The sequence below is a fragment of the Ictidomys tridecemlineatus genome, chromosome 10 (assembly GCF_052094955.1).
Source record: "Ictidomys tridecemlineatus isolate mIctTri1 chromosome 10, mIctTri1.hap1, whole genome shotgun sequence".
NCBI lineage: Eukaryota > Metazoa > Chordata > Mammalia > Rodentia > Sciuridae > Ictidomys > Ictidomys tridecemlineatus.
The window spans coordinates 137357829-137374528 of record NC_135486.1 but is presented as its reverse complement, the minus strand read 5'-3'; the positions used below and the strand labels follow the sequence as shown (position 1 = coordinate 137374528).

At 51.7% G+C, this 16700-nt stretch overlaps 2 protein-coding genes and 1 long non-coding RNA gene across 4 annotated transcripts; 2 read left to right on the top strand and 1 right to left on the bottom strand.

Annotated features, from left to right (window-relative positions):
• Nucleotides 1–366: 366 nt before the first annotated feature.
• On the top strand, nt 367–13014 carry Eci1 (enoyl-CoA delta isomerase 1). The gene is made up of 7 exons (XM_005337792.5): nt 367–503; nt 611–709; nt 6267–6394; nt 9534–9680; nt 10639–10760; nt 10850–11028; nt 12536–13014. Exons 1-7 carry the CDS (start codon nt 452–454, stop codon nt 12700–12702), a joined length of 894 nt encoding a protein of 297 aa, XP_005337849.1. The 5' UTR covers nt 367–451; the 3' UTR covers nt 12703–13014.
• Nucleotides 716–1971, top strand: LOC144367563 (uncharacterized). Its single transcript, XR_013427074.1, has 2 exons — nt 716–1177; nt 1819–1971. It is a non-coding gene; the product is annotated as an uncharacterized LOC144367563 (long non-coding RNA).
• An 886-nt stretch (nt 13015–13900) lies between the features above and the next one.
• Dnase1l2 (deoxyribonuclease 1 like 2) lies at nt 13901–16695 on the bottom strand. Of its 2 annotated transcripts, none has more exons than XM_021734928.3 (7): nt 15588–16695; nt 15403–15491; nt 15231–15314; nt 15052–15152; nt 14867–14979; nt 14520–14771; nt 13901–14228 (listed from the first exon to the last, which is right to left on the bottom strand). In XM_021734928.3, exons 1-7 carry the CDS (start codon nt 15729–15731, stop codon nt 14175–14177), a joined length of 837 nt encoding a protein of 278 aa, XP_021590603.1. In that variant the 5' UTR covers nt 15732–16695; the 3' UTR covers nt 13901–14174. The 2 variants fall into 2 exon arrangements, with proteins under 2 accessions (XP_021590603.1, XP_077880589.1); XM_078024463.1 differs by having other exon boundaries at nt 15052–15314; nt 15588–15748; nt 15982–16695.
• Between the last annotated feature and the right edge of the window lie 5 nt (nt 16696–16700).

Genomic DNA, 16700 nt, shown 5'->3' with positions numbered 1-16700 from the left:
CCTCTGCCTGTCCTTCAATACCCAGAAGTCTCAGTGGTGATCTCTAGTGCCTGACAAAATGAGAACCAAAGCTTTGTTTTGTTCCCAAATGACATCTTCAAATACTTCCAGCCTGCAGAACAGCCTGGAGTGTTAGTTACTCCTGAGGGTGTGGGACGGGAAAGGGGCGTTTCTATCGCCCGGACTCTGCTACTGCATTAGTAGCTATGGGAAAGCCTCCTTTACCTCGATCGATGGTTCTTGTCACCGGGAGAAATGGAAATTCTGAGATGAGGAGCAAAACAGCACGCCCAATACTACCAGGCCTTGCACTGCCCGCACAGGTAGGACCGCCTCTGTCGGCCCTCCAGGAGTCCCGCGCTGTGCCCAGCTCCGCCCAGTCGGCGGGAGGAGGAGCCTTGGCCCGGGAGGTTGGGCTGCAAGCTGCGCCGCGACCTAGCGCCCACTCAATATGGCGCTGGCAGCGGGAAGGCGCGTCACTGCGCGCGCCCTGCTCTACGCGGGTGCGTGCGGCAGGGGGGTGCCATTAGTGGTGGTCTTGGTGCCACTGGTGGGGCTAGGGGCCGGGGCGGGGCGGGCGGAGCGCTTACCGACCCGCACTTGTTCGCAGGTGCCTGGCTCGGGCGCACGCAGGCGATGGCCGGCGGCGGGGACGGCGCTCGGCGCTTCGCGAACCACCGGGTGTTGGTGGAGCCGGACGCGGCCACAGGTGAGCGAGCGGGTGGGCCCGGATCGCCCCGCCCGGCGACCTGCGGCGGGGCGCAGGGTGAGAGCCGCAGCGCGCAGCAAGCCTGCGCCGTGCCCCGGCTGCCTCGCTGAAAGGTCGCCTGGCGCGCAAGCTGGCGGGTTTCCCAGCGCCGCTCGTGTTCTGTTTAAAACTCACTCCACCCAGGAGGTAGGTTGTCTTGCTCATTATGAAGACGAAAGCGTTTCGATTTTTAAAGTTCAGGGGATGTGAGCTGTTAGCTAAGCTATTAGTTGAGAGTGATTGGAAGAGTTTTAGAATATTTTCATTTTTCTTACGACTCCAACCTGGCCAAAACCCGGCAAGCGCTTTGCTATTTAAAACTAGGAGCCACAAATGGAATCGCTCTAGCTGCGTCAGAACACGTTGGAAAACTCCAGCAGGATTCAGAAAGCACTTTTGAAAGAGAAAGGCTTTCCTTCTACCGAGGAGGTAGAGCTGGGCGCAGAGCAGAGACTGACAAAGTTGCTGGATCTCTGTGGGAAGCCACCTCCTCCAGCCCAAGATGGCCTTCAGCCCCGCCCACATTGAGCCACCACCTGCAGGTCAAGGCCTCTGTTCCCTGCGCCTGTGCCCCCAACCTTGGTTCAGGTCTCCCGCGTTGGGGCTCTTAGCGAGGAGAAGAGGGACTTGGGTTGGAGTCCAGCAGAGGGTCCATTTCTGTGACAGATGAATATATCACAAAAAGTGCAAAAAAGCACATTTTAAACTATTAGAATGGATAGCAGCAGCTGCACCACATGGTGAGACCACTGGATTTTACATTTTTTTAACTTTTTTTTTTTTTTTTTTTAGTTGTAGTTGGACACGGTACCTTTATTTATTTATTTTTATTTGGTGCTCAGGATCTATCCCAGCGCCTCGCACGAGCTAGGGAGCACTCTACTGCTGAACCACAGCCCTAGCCCCTAGATTATACATTTTTAAATGTCAAAAAAATGCTGGGGAGGTAGCTCAGTGGTAAGCACCCCTCAGATCCCCAGGAACGCCCCTCCCCCCAAGAAAAGAAACTAGGGGTGGGGTGTTACCAGATAACAATTTTTTTTTAGTACATTTTTATTTTACTCTTTCAGTTCAAAGACTAAATAGAAGATTCGTAATGGAAAATGCTTCCTTTGAGCTCCTACTTTTTAACTTCATTAATCTTCAAAATGAACATCCTAAAGAATAAGCAGTGAGACTTAATGTGAACCTCACAGACACAGAAAATAAATGAGATTCTTTCAGTCTTGGTGAAAGTCCTTTTGCTGCACATTCAATGGTTGCAAACAGAATTCATCTTGAAGGACGAAGAGCTTCTGGCCTATTTTGCCATTCCCACAACATTGCATAACAGGGGTATTTTAGATTTACTTTCCTCTGAAAAAAATGCAACACAAACTGTAGCATCCTCATGTATATCTATCTATCTATCTATATTTTTTTTTAAACATTTTTAAGCCAAGTGCAGTGGCATACATCTGTAATCCCAGCAACTCAAGAGGCTGAGGCAGGAGGATCAGAAGTTTGAGGCCAGCTTTAGCAATTTAGCAAGGCCCTAGCAACTTAGGAGACCCTGTCTTAAAATAAAAAGGGCTGGGAAGGGGTCATGGCTTACTTGCCTTGCGTGTGTGCAGGGTTTGATTCTCAGCACCACATATAGATAGGGGTTCATTGACAACTAAAAAAATGTTTCATAAAAAATAAAAAGGGCTAGGGATGGGGCTTCATAGTTAAGCACCCCTGGGTTCAATCCCTAGTACCGACCCCTACAAAAAAAATTTTTAAGAGCCATATTGAAGTTGATTCTAGATTCTGTTAAGCCTGTCATTCAAAAAGCATTTGTCTGTTACCTACTTTGTGCCAGGAATTTGGTTATGTGTTTACTTACCGTGTGATGACTAAGTTCTTCCAAATCTCTTTAGCTCATGTTCACCTTTGGCCTCTTTACCTTTTCCTCCAATGTTGAATAACTTGCCCAACCTCAGAGTCCATTTCAGAAACTTCCTTCCCAACCAAGGTTGGGGTGCTTCTTTCTTTTTTGTACACTTGTAGCTGGATAATAATTACCTCTTCCTCATAAATCCAAATCTCCAAAAGAGCCCATTTCCCACCAAGACTTAGTTTCTATTCCCAGAGAAAAGTCTGTGTTGACAAACCGGAGACTGAAGTCCTCATTGAGAAATGCTCCTTAAATGAGTGTGGTATTCCAGGAGTTCTGAGGGCCTGCCCTTTGGGCAGGAGGTAAGAACAGGTAACTGGAGCCATTGCAGCCACAATGTCCCATAGATGAGTAAGGATATCTGACCCCCACATTTCAATCCCTGTCCCTAGGTGAATGTGACCTGAGCCCCCACTAGAGTTTCTCCTTGCTCAAGGAACTAAGGCTGTGTTCCAGGAGGACTCAGGACTTGCTATTAGAAAAAAAGAAAAAGGGGGAATGAAGCATGTTAATGAGGTACAAATGGGGCAGATACAGCACAGGCTGGTGAGAACAGCCACAGAGAGCTGTGACCCACTGTCCTTTCATACAAGGTCAGAGTCCTGGCCCAGATCCCTAGGAGGTGATCTTCATTGACTCTCACTGTTCTGGAAGCTTGGGTCAGAACATGAAGAGGCACTTACTTCCTGCCCAGAATGGAAATGACAGGCAGCTGGATGGTGTTGGATTAGATTTAAGGACAGATTTTTAATTTTGAGGGAAACCTTTACTTCTAACTGGAGTCCTTGCCAGAGAGCCATGTTTGCATTGGAGTGGGGCTTCCTTAAATCAGGTGAAGGGGCTGAACCTCAGTGCCCACCAGCAGGTTCACGCATGAGTGCACTCACTCCTGGGAGCCTGAGGCACGTTGTCCCCAAAGGCAAGGTGTGCCCAGGGCTGCTGGGCATCTGGAAGACAATAATTGCATTGTGTCCTGGGGCTGCAAGTACAAAGTACCACACACTAAAAAACTTAAGTGACAAGAAATATTCTCACAGTTCTGGAGTGGAGAAGTTTAAAGTCAAGGTAGCAGCAAAACCACACGCCCTCTGGGGGCTTGGTGGAAGAATCTTCCTGCCCCTGCCGGCCCCTGGTGCTGCTGCAGTCCTTAGTTCGTTGGCTTCAGACTCATCGCTGCAGTTGCTGCTTTCCCATGGTCTACTCCAAGTCTCTCCTCTTACAGGGACACAGTCCTGTAAGAGGAGAGACTTGGAGGCGAGTAAGACCTGCTCCTAGCTTACATCCCAATGACATCAGCAAAGCACTCTTTCCTCATAAGGTCACATGCACAGGAAGCAGCTGACAGGACTTCAGCGTGTCTGTTTAAGGACACACAGTTCGGTCACAGCAGCTCTGAAGCTAGGCCGTGGGGAGACCACCCAGGGGACCCCATCCTCCTTTCTCCAGCCCTTTTTGAGATACAGTTTCACTGAGTTACTCGGGCTGGTCTTTGAATCTGTGATGATCCTGACCCAGCATCCTGAGTGGTTGGGATTACAGGTGTGTATCACTGCTCCTGGCAGTATTTTTACAGTTTTGTTTTTTAAAGTTGTTTTTTGTTGGTCTTCATGAAAGGAAAGCAGATGCCAAGTTTTGTTTTGTTTTTTTTTTAATATATATTTTTAGTTGTTGATGAACCATTTCTTTCTTTCTTTCTTTCTTTCTTTATATGTGGTGCTAAGAATCGAACCCAGTGCCTCACACATGCTAGGCAAATGCTCTACCACTGAGCCACAATCCCAACCCCCAACTTTTAACTGTTAAAATGATGTAGAGGGCTGGGGCTGGGGCTCAGCGGTAGAGCACTCGCCTAGCACAGATGGGACCCAGGTTCGATCCTTAGCACCACATAAAAATAAAAGGCATTGTGTTGTGTCCATCTACACCTAAAAATAAATATTTTTTAAAAATAAATAAATAAGTGAAATAAAGATATTGTATCCAACTACATCTAAAAAAGTAATAATAAAAATTTTAAAAATGGTGTGGGGATTGCTTGTTAGGACAAAACGGTATTTTAACAGTACAGGCATTACTGTAGGACAGGCGGGACCAATTCCTACCTCCCCACCTTGCTTTTGTGGGGCTCATCCACATTTCTGGGAATCCCATCTCCCTGATTTCCCCAAGGGTCTCTGCTCAGCACTTTTCTTTCCCAGAGTCAGGGAGCTCTCCCGACACCATCAGCAGGCACCATGCCACACAAAGCCAGGGAGGCCCCAGGGACCCTGACGTGAGCCTGCAGAGTGCACACTCTGGGCAAGGATGGGCCTGAAAGGCAGACGGAGATGGAAAGGGGACCTCCAGGGTGTCATGCCCCAGAGATGGGCCATAGGCACTGTGGGCTCATCCTAGGGTAGCATCTGATACTCTGTGCCTGCCCACAGTGAGCTTCATTTCACAGGCCCAGGGCCTCCTGATCAGCCACCTCAGGGACTGGAAGTTGCTAGCAGGGCCATGCTTCACATCCTCACCTTTCCCACCCTGAGTCCCAACTTCTTGGGGTCCCTGACCTCTGTAGCACACAGTAATCTGAGAATGGCAGGATGGGGCCTGTAGGCCTGATGATGAGGACTGTCCCTTCTCCCTGCCTCAGGACCAGATGCATCATTCATGTTTAGTACACATTTGATCTGTCCATGTCTGACACAGGTGTCCAGGATGTGTCTCTCCCTGTCCCAAGACCCAAGAAGGAGAGGCAGCTCCCAGCACCTTCATCCTCAAGGGTTCTGATGACAGTATGCAGGGGACTTGAGATCTTGTTCATATATGAAATACCAGTGCAGCCAGGCATGATCCCAGCCACTTGGGAGGCCAAGGCAGAAGGATTGCAAGTTCCAGACCAGCCTCAGTACTTTAGCAAAGCCCTAAGCAGCTTAGTGAGACCCTGTCTCAAAGAATGAAAGGGCTGGGGATGTGGCTTAGTGGTAAAGCACCTCTGGGTTCAATCCCCAGTACTGCAAACAACAACTACAGCTTTGTTTGGCAGAATTCCCAATGTGATCCAGCAATGTCACCGAGGCATATATCCAAGAGAAGTGAAAACAGGCATTTTTAAAGAAAATGTGTGCATACATGTTCATCACTGCATTGTTTAATAACCAAAGAAGGGAACAACCTAAGCATCTGTCAGCCAAGAATAAGCCAGGTGTGCTCTTCCCACACAGTGGCACGTTCCTCAAGTTCAGACATTAATGAGCTAACCATGGTTGTGTATGCCAAAGATACTAGCTACTCTGTAGGCTGAGGCAGGAGGATGGAAAATGTTGAGCCTGCCCAGGATTACAGGCATGTGTCATGGGGCCTGGCTCACTTGGTTTTTTAATTTTTTTTTTATGGACATAACACCTTTATTTTATTTGTTTTTATGTGGTGCTAAGAATTTAACCCAATGCCTCACATGTACTAGGCAAGTGCTTTACCCCTGAGCCACAGCCCCAGGCACTGGCTCACCTGTTTTTAAAACCTCAGACCATGAGGCTTCCCGTGGCTGGGCCAAGGGTGGAGCCTGTCGGTTTCGGCTGGTGCTGGGTGTAAGGCTCCTCTTCCTCATTCTTCCAGGGGTTGCTGTGATGAAGCTGAGGAACCCCCCAGTGAACAGTCTCAGCCTGGAGCTTCTGACAGAGTTCGTCATCAGCCTGGAGAAGCTGGAGAACGACAAGACCTTCCGCGGCGTCATCCTGACATCGGTAGGTACTTGTCCAGGGCCCAGGGGAATCTGGAAGAGGCTGAAGCTTCCAGGGAGCACAGATACCATGACGACAATGTGCCCAGGCAGGGCGTCTCCTGAAGACAGGATAGGCCACTCACGAAGTGGCAGAGCTGGGGAGCCATGGTGCTCAGCAACTAGGGCCAGAACCATGTGAGGACGAGAGATTTCAGCAGGGGCAGCCTCATGCTTAAGCTGTCTCATGGGGAAGCAACTCTGAGCTAACTTGGTGGCAGGCTCCTGGATGCCTCGGACCAGGCCACTGGTACATGAATCCTGAGAGCCACCTATTACTTTGGTGGGTCTCAGGTCACACTCTCAGGACAAACTTTTTCATTTATTATTTTTATGTGGTGCTGAGGATCGAACCCAGGACCTCACACATGGTAGGCAAGAGCTCTACCACTGAGCTACAGCCCCAGCCCCATGGACAAATTTTTTCCATCTGAATCCTTGAGGGAAGCTCAGCATTGCCTCCAAGTGTATATACAGATGACTCAGGAATGGCATCCATGGAAACTGTCACTAAGGCCAGGAGGGGTGGTAGGAGCCCATGAGAGGAGCATGTGTAGTGGTTGTGACAGTCCACTGAGGCCTGACCTCTGGCTGCACTGGGGACCTTAATGAGGGATGTCATGTCCTTGCTTGGTGCCAGGACTGGGAATCAGAGCATGGAACCACTGGGGCCACCTTTCAAATGAAGAGGCATACAGCACAAGTGTCCTCCAAAGCTAATGCACTGTGGTGCAGGGCCCAGGCCAGCAGCCATTGGGCTCTTCACCATGTGGTTGGGAAAGGTTCAGGAAGCAGATAGCCTGGCAGGTACCTGCCTTCTTAAGCCCTCAGGTAGTCCTGGTCATGGCCACTGTTGTCACAGCCCCAAAGGGCCAGGCATCCTCTTGCAGAGGAAAGATCACCACCTAGGACAGGCCTATGAAGGTCTCTGGGCTGGCCTGACGTGTGCCCCTGTGGAGTGGAGCTGCAGAGTGAAGGCTCCCTCTGGCTGTGAGGAGAGGTGCTCTGTGCTCTGTGCAGGACTCACTCATGAGGCAGAGTGTGAGCCTCTGGAAACTCCAAAGAGCAGCTGGGTGTAGTGGCGCTCACCAGCAACCCTAACTGCTCAGGAGGCTGAAGCAGGAAGTTCATGTGTTCACATCCAGCTTCGGGAACATAGTGAGGCCCTTCTCAGAAGGACTGGGGACGTAGTAGAGTGCCCTGGGTTCCAGGCCCAGTATGGAAGGAAGCCTCCCCCTACCAGCTTTCCAACAATTGCAGATGACCTGCACAGGAACTTTTCACCTGGATGACCCCTGAAGTAGCCCCATTTTATATGTCATGTCAGCATGACCTTGTCTTTATTGTGCTCTAAAAATGAGAGAGTGCCCTGTCACCAAATGTAGGCCCTTCCAAACAAAATAGGAGAGCTGCACCTTACCAAGACCTGACCCATGCAAAGAGTGGGGGCTGTGTGCTGTGCCTGCTGCCTCCCCATTCCCAAAGTCATTGTGCTGGACAGGAGCCGCCATCTCTCCCTGCACAGCCAATGCATTTGTGGTGTGTGCACAGCACGAGTCCGGGCCCAAAGTGGGCACTCGGCTAATGATCATGGAACGGCCTGTCAGTGTCCTGTGGCTGCCTTGAGGTGACATAAGCAATAGGAATTTACCTTCAAGGTTCCAAAGGCCAGTAATTCAGAATTACAGTGCCAGCAGGGCTGGTTTTCTCTGGAGGCTCCCGGAGATAATCCTTTGCCTCTCTCCTAGCTCTTGGTGGCTCCTAGGTTCCCTGACTTGGGGTAGTGTTACTCTGATCTCTCCTGTCTTCACATAGCCTCTTCCTCTGTGTGTCCAAATGTCCCTCTCCTTATGAGGATGCCTGTCATTGGATTTAAGACCCATCCTAATCCTGTCTGGCCTCCTCAATACTTGATAGTATCTTAAAGACCCTGTTTCTCTCCCTCTGGAGAGAATGTATATTCCTTGCTCCACCCCAAAGGTACCTCTCTTGATGGCCCCTGTTCTCCTTTGACTGTGTATCTACTTTCCTAAATAAACCTCTGTTAAAAAAAAAAAAAAAAAAAAAGACCTATTTCCACATAAGGCCACATTCAAGGATATTGTTTGTTTTTGTGTTTTGTTTTTTATCCTGCCAAATGGTTGTCATCCCTTCTGCCTTGTCCCCTCTGCTGTCTTCTGCAGCCAGCACAGGGGGTGTCATGAGGGGTCCCGTATACCTATTTCCCAGTAGAAGCAGTTGATAGTGTATCAGTCACTAATCTTTTCGTCTTTGTTGGCTCTTTTTAAGTTACAGAAGTGGAATGCATTTCACGGGAACAGAAGCAGATCAGCCTAGGCGTATCATGCACACACAGGATGCATGTCTACCTGTTGAGGGGGCTCACTCCACACCTTGTGGCCACTTCCCTTCATACCTCTATGTCTTCCTGGTTACACATGGCACAGGGCAGACACTTGTCCAGCTGTGCTCCTGGGAGTTGGGGTGGGGTGGGTATGCCCCATAACAAGTCTTCCACCCCAGAAGCCAGAAGCTCCAGCCCATAGAGAGGAGGTGCTGAGGCCTCAGAGGAGCATCAGGTGTGGGTTTTCCCCAAATCCTTGGCCAAATGCAGGATTTGGTGCAGACCCTGATGCACGCTACTGTCCAGCCAGGAGTTTCTCTTCCACTCCTGGGTAGCTATTTTGGGACCTCCACTGCAGATGCCTTCTAGATTATTCTACCCCCAGCACTTCTTGGGCCTCATTTGATACTTTGGAGGTAAACAAAAACATGTACCCCCTCCAGGGTCTGTCAGGAGCCCTTACTCTGAGTTCTTCAGTCTGAATGACAGAGAACTTGGCCTGGGGAGGTGAACACACAGGTGTGCACAGAGTCGTGCACAGACATGCAGAGAGCATGTGTGCCAAGATATACACAAGTGTGTGCACACACCTGCAGAGAGCTGGTAGGTCCATGTCTCTGAGGCAGTGCCAGACCCCTGTTCTGTCTTTTCCAGTTTGAAACTGAGAAGTGGAAGCTGGGTCAGGGGGAGGTCTAGGCTCTTTGCAGGCAGCATCCTGCCACCTTGAGCATCACATCTTGGCCCTGGCCACTCCCCCCAGGACCGTCCTGGCATCTTCTCAGCTGGCCTGGACCTGACAGAGATGTGCGGGAAGAACCCAGCCCACTACGCTGAGTACTGGAAGGCTGTGCAGGAGTTGTGGCTAAGGCTCTACCCATCCAACCTGGTGCTGGTTGCCGCCATCAATGTGAGTGTACCCACCCCACAGGGTCATCTGTGGCTCTTTGGGACTAACCTAGGGTGGGGGGCCAACACCACCTGGGCCAGAAATGGAAAAAGACCCACCCAGGGCTGGGGTAGTGGCTAGCAATAGAGCGTTCACCTAGCACATTTGAGGCCCTGGGTTGGATCCTCAGCACCACATAAAACAGTAAATAAATAAAATAAAGGTATATAAAAAAAGTGTATCTTAAAGCAAGAAAGAAAGGAAAGAAAAAAGATCCACCCGCTGCAGGCTGGGTCTGGAGGGAGTGGTGGGCCAAATCTACATTTTGGAAACATTGTTCAGCCAGTCTTGGGGAAGACAAGAGGCTGCGGAAGGGGACAGGGTCATCTTCATGAATCATTGTGCTCCAGGGGAGGGAAGAGATGCTGGTGGCATAGTATAAATTGGGTTCCTGAGGAAAGCCACTTATTTTCCTAACCAGAGATTTAGGAAAAGTGATTTTTCTAGCAGGGCATGGTGGCACAAGCCTGTAATCACCAGCTATTTGAGAGGCTGAGGCAGGAGGTTCAAAAGTTTGAGGCCAACTTGGGAAACTTAACAAGACCGTCTCAAAATAAAAGAGGCTGGGGGTGTAGGTGAGAAGTAGAGTGCTGGACTGGGTTCAGTGCGAGGCCTTTGGTTCATCTCCAGTACCAACAACAAGAAGTTAACAAGTGTTTTTCTGCCCCTGAAAACCTGAGCCCCTGCAGAAACCCTTGCTACTGAGCCTAAAGGGCCAGTTTCTTCTCTCCATCATGTACTTTCAAGGCAGATTGTTGATGCAGCACCCAAAGAGGGGGTGCTGGGGTACCCTGTGAGCTCATGCCCACCCCCAGGCCCTTCCTGGGGTGTCCTGGGGCATCCTTGGGCCCTGGCCCCCTAGGAAACTGTTGGGACAGCAGCACCTCCAGAGCCCTCACTGTCTGGCCTCTCCCTGCAGGGAGCCTCCCCCGCTGGAGGCTGCTTGATGTCCCTTATCTGTGACTACCGCATATTGGCAGACAACCCCAAGTACGTCATAGGACTAAACGAGACTCTGCTGGGCATCATAGCCCCTTTCTGGTAAGGCCAGGACTGTTCCCACACTACCTGACCCTGGACGGAACACACCCTCCTTGGAGCCCCAGAGTAAGCAGGTATCTGTATTCCAGGTTCAAAGACACCCTGGTGAATACCATCGGGCACCGAGCCTCAGAGCGTGCTCTACAGCTGGGGCTGCTTTTCCCGCCAGCAGAGGCCCTCCAGGTGGGTATGGTGGACCAGGTGGTGCCTGAGGATCAGGTGCAGAGCACAGCACTCTCGATGATGAGCCAGTGGATGGCCATTCCAGGTGAGGAGCAAGGGGAGCCGAGTAGGACCGTAGCACCCTCCCTCTACCTTCTCCCCTCAGACGACCCATCTGGTGAGGTCAGCTCTGTGAACATCCTGAACATATGCAGGGCTGCTCACAACAGCAGGCTGTGTTGGTGCCCTGGGGCTGCCATGACACAGGACCGTCTAGGTGGCTTGAAGCCACAGAAAATTTACTCTCACAATCCTAGAGACAAGGTCCAAAATCAAAGTGCCATCGGAGCTCCACCAGCAGCTGGACAGGCAGGTGGCTGCAGGCATTCCTCAGCTGTGGCTGCATTGCTCCAGTCTGCCTACTTCCTCATGTGGCCTTGTCCCCCGAGTCTCAGATCTTCCTCTCTCCCCTCAGGGCACCTGCCATCAGATTAGGGCCTTCTTTGTATCCAGGATGATCTCATCTTTATTTTTGCAGTGCTGGGGGTGGAACCCCAGAGTCTCACAAGCCTGTACCCCTGGGCCACACCCCAGCCTTTGGGTCTCATCTCATTTATAGCTGCAGAGGTTTTTTTCCATGAAGGTTACTTTGCACATTCTGGAATGGGGTCAGGTCTTGGGCAGTAAGGTCACTTGGCAGGTTCTGGAGTGGGGTTGGAATTTGGGCAGTAAGGTCACTTGGCAGGTTCTAGAGTGGGGGTCAGGACTTGAGCACAGTCTTTTTGGGGTCCCACTGCTCTTCAGCCCACTACAAAGACAAAGGGAATCTCCCAGTCTGTTTATAGAAATAGGGTTGGTCACCTCAACCATGATACAGAGCAGGGACCATAGACCTTGTCCGTGAAGAGCCAGGCTATTGGTCAGCGTGAGAGGCCACAGGCCCCTGTAAGTGGCCCTGCAGCAGGAGGGCACCCCAGGGAGCAGGAGCTGGTGGCTGCAGCTATGTTTCAGTGAAATGCAGAACACAAAAATGAGTATCTCATACTTCTGTCATCATATGATATCCTTTCTTTTTTTTCCTACTATTTAAAAATGTAAAGACCATTCATATCTCTAGGAGCCAGTTTGCCACCTCCCAATAGGAACAAACAATGAATATTTAATGACATGGAAAATATTCTCAATAGTAAAATTCTGTGAAAATAACAGGCTAAAAAGCAACTTTTACAATATCATTCTAATTGTGTTTTGGAGAAATCAGTGGAAACAGGTGACTTTCTTCTATTTATTTTGGGGGGCGGGGGCAGTGCCAGGGATTGAACACAAAGGCACTTAACCACTGAGCCATATCTCTGTCCCTTTTTTTATTTTTTGAGACAGAGTTTCTCTGTTGCTTAGGGCCTTTCTAAGTTACTGAAGCTGGCTTTGAACCTGTAATCCTCCTGTCTCAGCCTCCCAAGCCAATGGAATTACATGCATGTGCCACCATGCTCAGCTCATCTGCGTTTTCTAAGTTCTCTAGAAGAGTTTCCATTTGAACACTCATAGAAAGATTGGGAATTATCCCACTATCTCCAAAAATGGGTTTTCACAGGGGATCCCATTTTCTTTAGACTACGCTCGACAGCTGACCAAGATCATGATGCGAAAGCCCACAGTGGACCACATGATCAAACAGCGAGAGGCTGACCTCCAGAACTTTATCAGCTTCATCTCCAGAGACTCCATCCAGAAATCCCTGCAGATGTACTTAGAAAAACTCAAACAAAAGAAAGGCTAGGGTGAGGCTGCCACTTGGTCATTTGTGCCCTGTGGGGGCCTAGTGGTCCCAAAGGGATTTTAAACAAGGTATTTTTTATTTTTAAAGTTCTCTCAGCTTTTGTTTTCCTCATCTTAGACAGAAAGTCCTGCTCCTTGTAGCCCTGAGTCTCAAGGCCCCATCACCACCGATGGCCATGTTTCTGCCAGGTAGACAGATAGGATCTATACTTTAGAACTGAATGACAGGTAGGCTGCTCAGGGCCCTGGACAAGGTCACACTGAGTGTTCCTTTTCCCAAAGGAAAACTGAATAAAGTCCTCACATTGTCCCATTCCTGACCTTTGGCTGCCTGCTTGTTGGAGACCTTCAAAGCTAGGTAGTCTCAGACCCCTAGTGACCCACAAGACCACTGGAGAAAAGCCCTTGGCCACCATGCTTGTTCATTTGGATGGAGGGTCTGGACAAACTTGGGAGGGACAAGGGAAGCATGGCTTATTCTGAGGCATGTGGTGCTGCCAAGGTCCTACATCTTGAGAATTCTCCTAATTCTCCAATCTTTCATCTTGAGATGAAAGATTCCCTGCCGTACAATTCAGTTGCATCCCCCAGTCCTGCCAGAATGAAGTGTCCCAACACCAGAAGCCTCCAGCCCTGCTCTCGGAGCTGCTCATCTGCTCCTGAGGTGATGCTTGTCCTACACAGGCCCCCATCCTCAGGTCCCTGCTAGTCCAGGACTCCGAGGACCTACACAGGCTGTGCATAGGTGAGGTGTGTGTTCCTTGGGTAGGACCTTAGCCCCAAGCAACCAGCCCATCCTCAAGGGCCCCCAAAAGTTGCCGGGGAGCTGACTGGCTAGAGCATGGGACCAGCTTCCTCAGTCTCCCCTGTAACACTGGGTGAAATAGGGCCTCTGGTTCAGATAAGGCTCCAGACGGCAAGATGGGCAGAGCTCTACTCTTAAATCAGAGGGCCCAGCTGTGCTCACAGTGTGGGTTTTTGCAGTTTACACAAAGAGGAGGGAACTTCCTTGAGCTGACTTCCAGGCCAGCATGGTTTGGAGGTGGCCAGTTTCCATGAGGACATGAGTTGGGCAGGCCAAGCTGTCCCTGTTCCCTAAGAGACCAGAGATCATGGACCTAACCAGGTTGTAGGGCCAAGGCTTGCATCAAAGGGCTAAGTCCTAAAAAGAGACAGAGGCCTCAGAGTCAGCCCAAGAGTGGTCCTGGCCCAGTGGCTTATTTATTACCCAAACATGTTCCAGGCACTAGCTAGGCAACTTTGGAGGGTACTCCTCACAACAACCCTCTGAGGTAGGTGGTGTTAGCCCTTCTTACAGATGGGACACTGAGGCTCTGAGTAGTACTGTAATGTGACTGTGCCACCCTTTCACACCCAGCTGACCCTTCCCTGCATTCATTCTTCTGCTACCCCAAATGATCCACAGTGCTGCCAAGTCTGCAGGTGATGTGCCCTAGCCTAGCCACAGGGCTGTCAGTGGGACTTGAGGGTCACCTCCACTGGAAAATGGTCACTGATGGCAAGAGCCTGAAAGAAAAGGGGACAGAACTTCAGCCATCCTGCTAGGCAGCTTATTTCTTGTCCCCCTCCCCTGAATTGGAGCCACCTGGGTGTCCTCCCCTGAGGCTATTCCCAGACTGGGGATGGGGGGCACACCCTGAAGGTCTAGGGATCCTTGACCGTGAGTGCCCTTGTAGGGTGGGAAGTGCTAACTGTAAACCGCCTGTCTGAAGCAGGAATAGACTGGCAGGCCCTCACAACCATGTATGCCAGGGTCTTTCAGGCCCAGGGATGGGAACTGCCCCTGCCTGCACCGACCTGGGCCTGGTCCAGGCCAAACTCTTCCTGGAAGTCATGCACCGAGGCTGACTGAGGCTTCAGGCTCCTGCGCAAGTGGGCTCCGCACACCACAATGCGGTCATAGGCACAGTCGGAGTTGCCCACCGTGGTGTCAGCGCTGTCCGGGATGAGCCACTTGAAGACCTCACTGCTGCGCAGTCGGATGGCCGCCCAGTCCTGTGCCCGCACGTAGTTGCAGTCCGCATTGAAATCGCCCAGGAAAACCATGTCCTGCGGGCGCCACCAAGCTGGGTCTGAGCTGCATGCCCGCAGGCCCAGACTCCCAGAGCTCGCCTATGGGATGGGGGGCGGGGCGCGGAGCTTACGTCGGTGCCCCACTTGTCAATCAGGTCCAGGTACACGTCGTAGAGGGCGTCGATCTCTGCCACCGCCTGGTGTGGCGCAGCGTGCAGTGGAATCAACACCAGCTCCTTGACAGCTGTGGGGGCGGGCTGGTGTTAGGGCGGGAAGGGACAGGATGGGACCGGAGTAGGGGCGGGGCTGGCCTCACCTGTGGCAGGGACTGAGAACTTGACCACGAAAGGTTCGCGGCTGAAGGCATCCTCGGGGTCTGGGTACTGGTAAGTGTCCACAACCGACACTTTGTCTTTCCTGGAAGCAGAGAACCGGCGGTCCGCTGAGCCGCCACCTTGGCCCTGCATGCCCCCTCCCTGCAGCCCACAAGCGCACCTATAAATGAACAGGTACATTTCCTTGTACTGGTCCCGACCCAGAGGCTGGCTGCTCACGAAGCTGTATTCATGCTTCGACACGCTGTGGAGAGATATGCCAGGCCCCAGGTCAAGGCATGAAGCCTGTCCTCGCAGCAAGGGGTCATGGCGCTAGACCCTGCCCACTGCACCTGTTGATCTGCTCCATGAGCGCTGACACTGCGCTCAGGTCCGGGTCACGCACCTCCTGTACCAGCATGATGTGGTAACCAGCCAGGATCTGGCGGAGGAGACCGCGGGTGCAGAGTTGTGAGCAGCCTCGCTGACTGGCCCACAAACCCCAGCTGCAGCCCCGCCTCCAGCCCCCAAGCCTCACCTGCGCGATGACGTTGCCACAGGCTGGGTCAGACACTTTGTTGTCACCAAAGCTCTGGATGTTGAAGGCTCCAATGCGCAGCGCTGCTGCCCCTATGGCCCACAGTGCCCAGAGCATTGCCAGCAGGACCCAGGGCCTGCTCATGGCACCAGGGAAGTGGGCTGGAAAGGACAGATGGAATGGGCCAGTAACACCAATCCTCACCCAGCTATGGTCCAGGAGGGGTCTGTGGCCCAGCACGGGCCTGAGCAAAAGCACATTCTACTGCACTTTCCAGGTCTCAGGATGGGTTCTTAGCCCCATGACCAGTCTCCCACTAGATGGAGAAACTGAGGTCCCAAGTCAGGATGCCATTCCCACCCAGTCCCCAGTTCAACTCGGCCTCAAAATTTACCTGGATGTGGATAAGAGGCGGTGTCAGAGGCTCAGGGGTCCTGGTCCAAGGAGGGATACAGGTTCCTTCTGGGGGCCTGTGGCTGGCCCTGGACAGACTTGCCCGGTCTTAGTTGACAACTGGCTCTGGCCCCAGGGCACTGGCTACTATTTGAGGCCCTGGTTCAGGAAGGGGCTGGGCTATAACTGAGCCCCACCCCCTCCATGGAGTGGATGCTACAACTCCTGACTCCCATTCTCATGGAGACCCCCCAGAGGGCAAGAGAAAGAACCTACCCTGAGCAAGTTCTAGTGCCCAGGTCTGTCCCAGAACATCCCCAAAGCCCCTGATAGCTCCCCAAGGAAGTCTCAGGATTGTGGTAGAGGGACAGCCACACCCATGGTCCAGGCTTGTTCTTGTCTCCACCTTCCCAGAAACTAGGTCACCCAGTATCTGCCTTCTTGAGCCACATCCTCTTGGAACAGGCAGCACGACAGTAAAGACCAGTCCCATTCCTGGCCCAGCCTCTCTTGCTGCCTGGTCAGCACTGTCTTCACCTCCATGAAAAGCTGAGGCTTCTCAGCCCAACCTGAGGCTCCTGGTTCTCTCAGCCTTCCAAAGGCAGCTGTAGGTAGGAGTCTGGGAAGCAGCACCTATCTCCTCCCCCTGCCCCAGGCCTGGGGAAGCTGGGATCACAGGTGGGTAGGGAGTGGCAGGAGGCTGCCCATCAACATACCAGT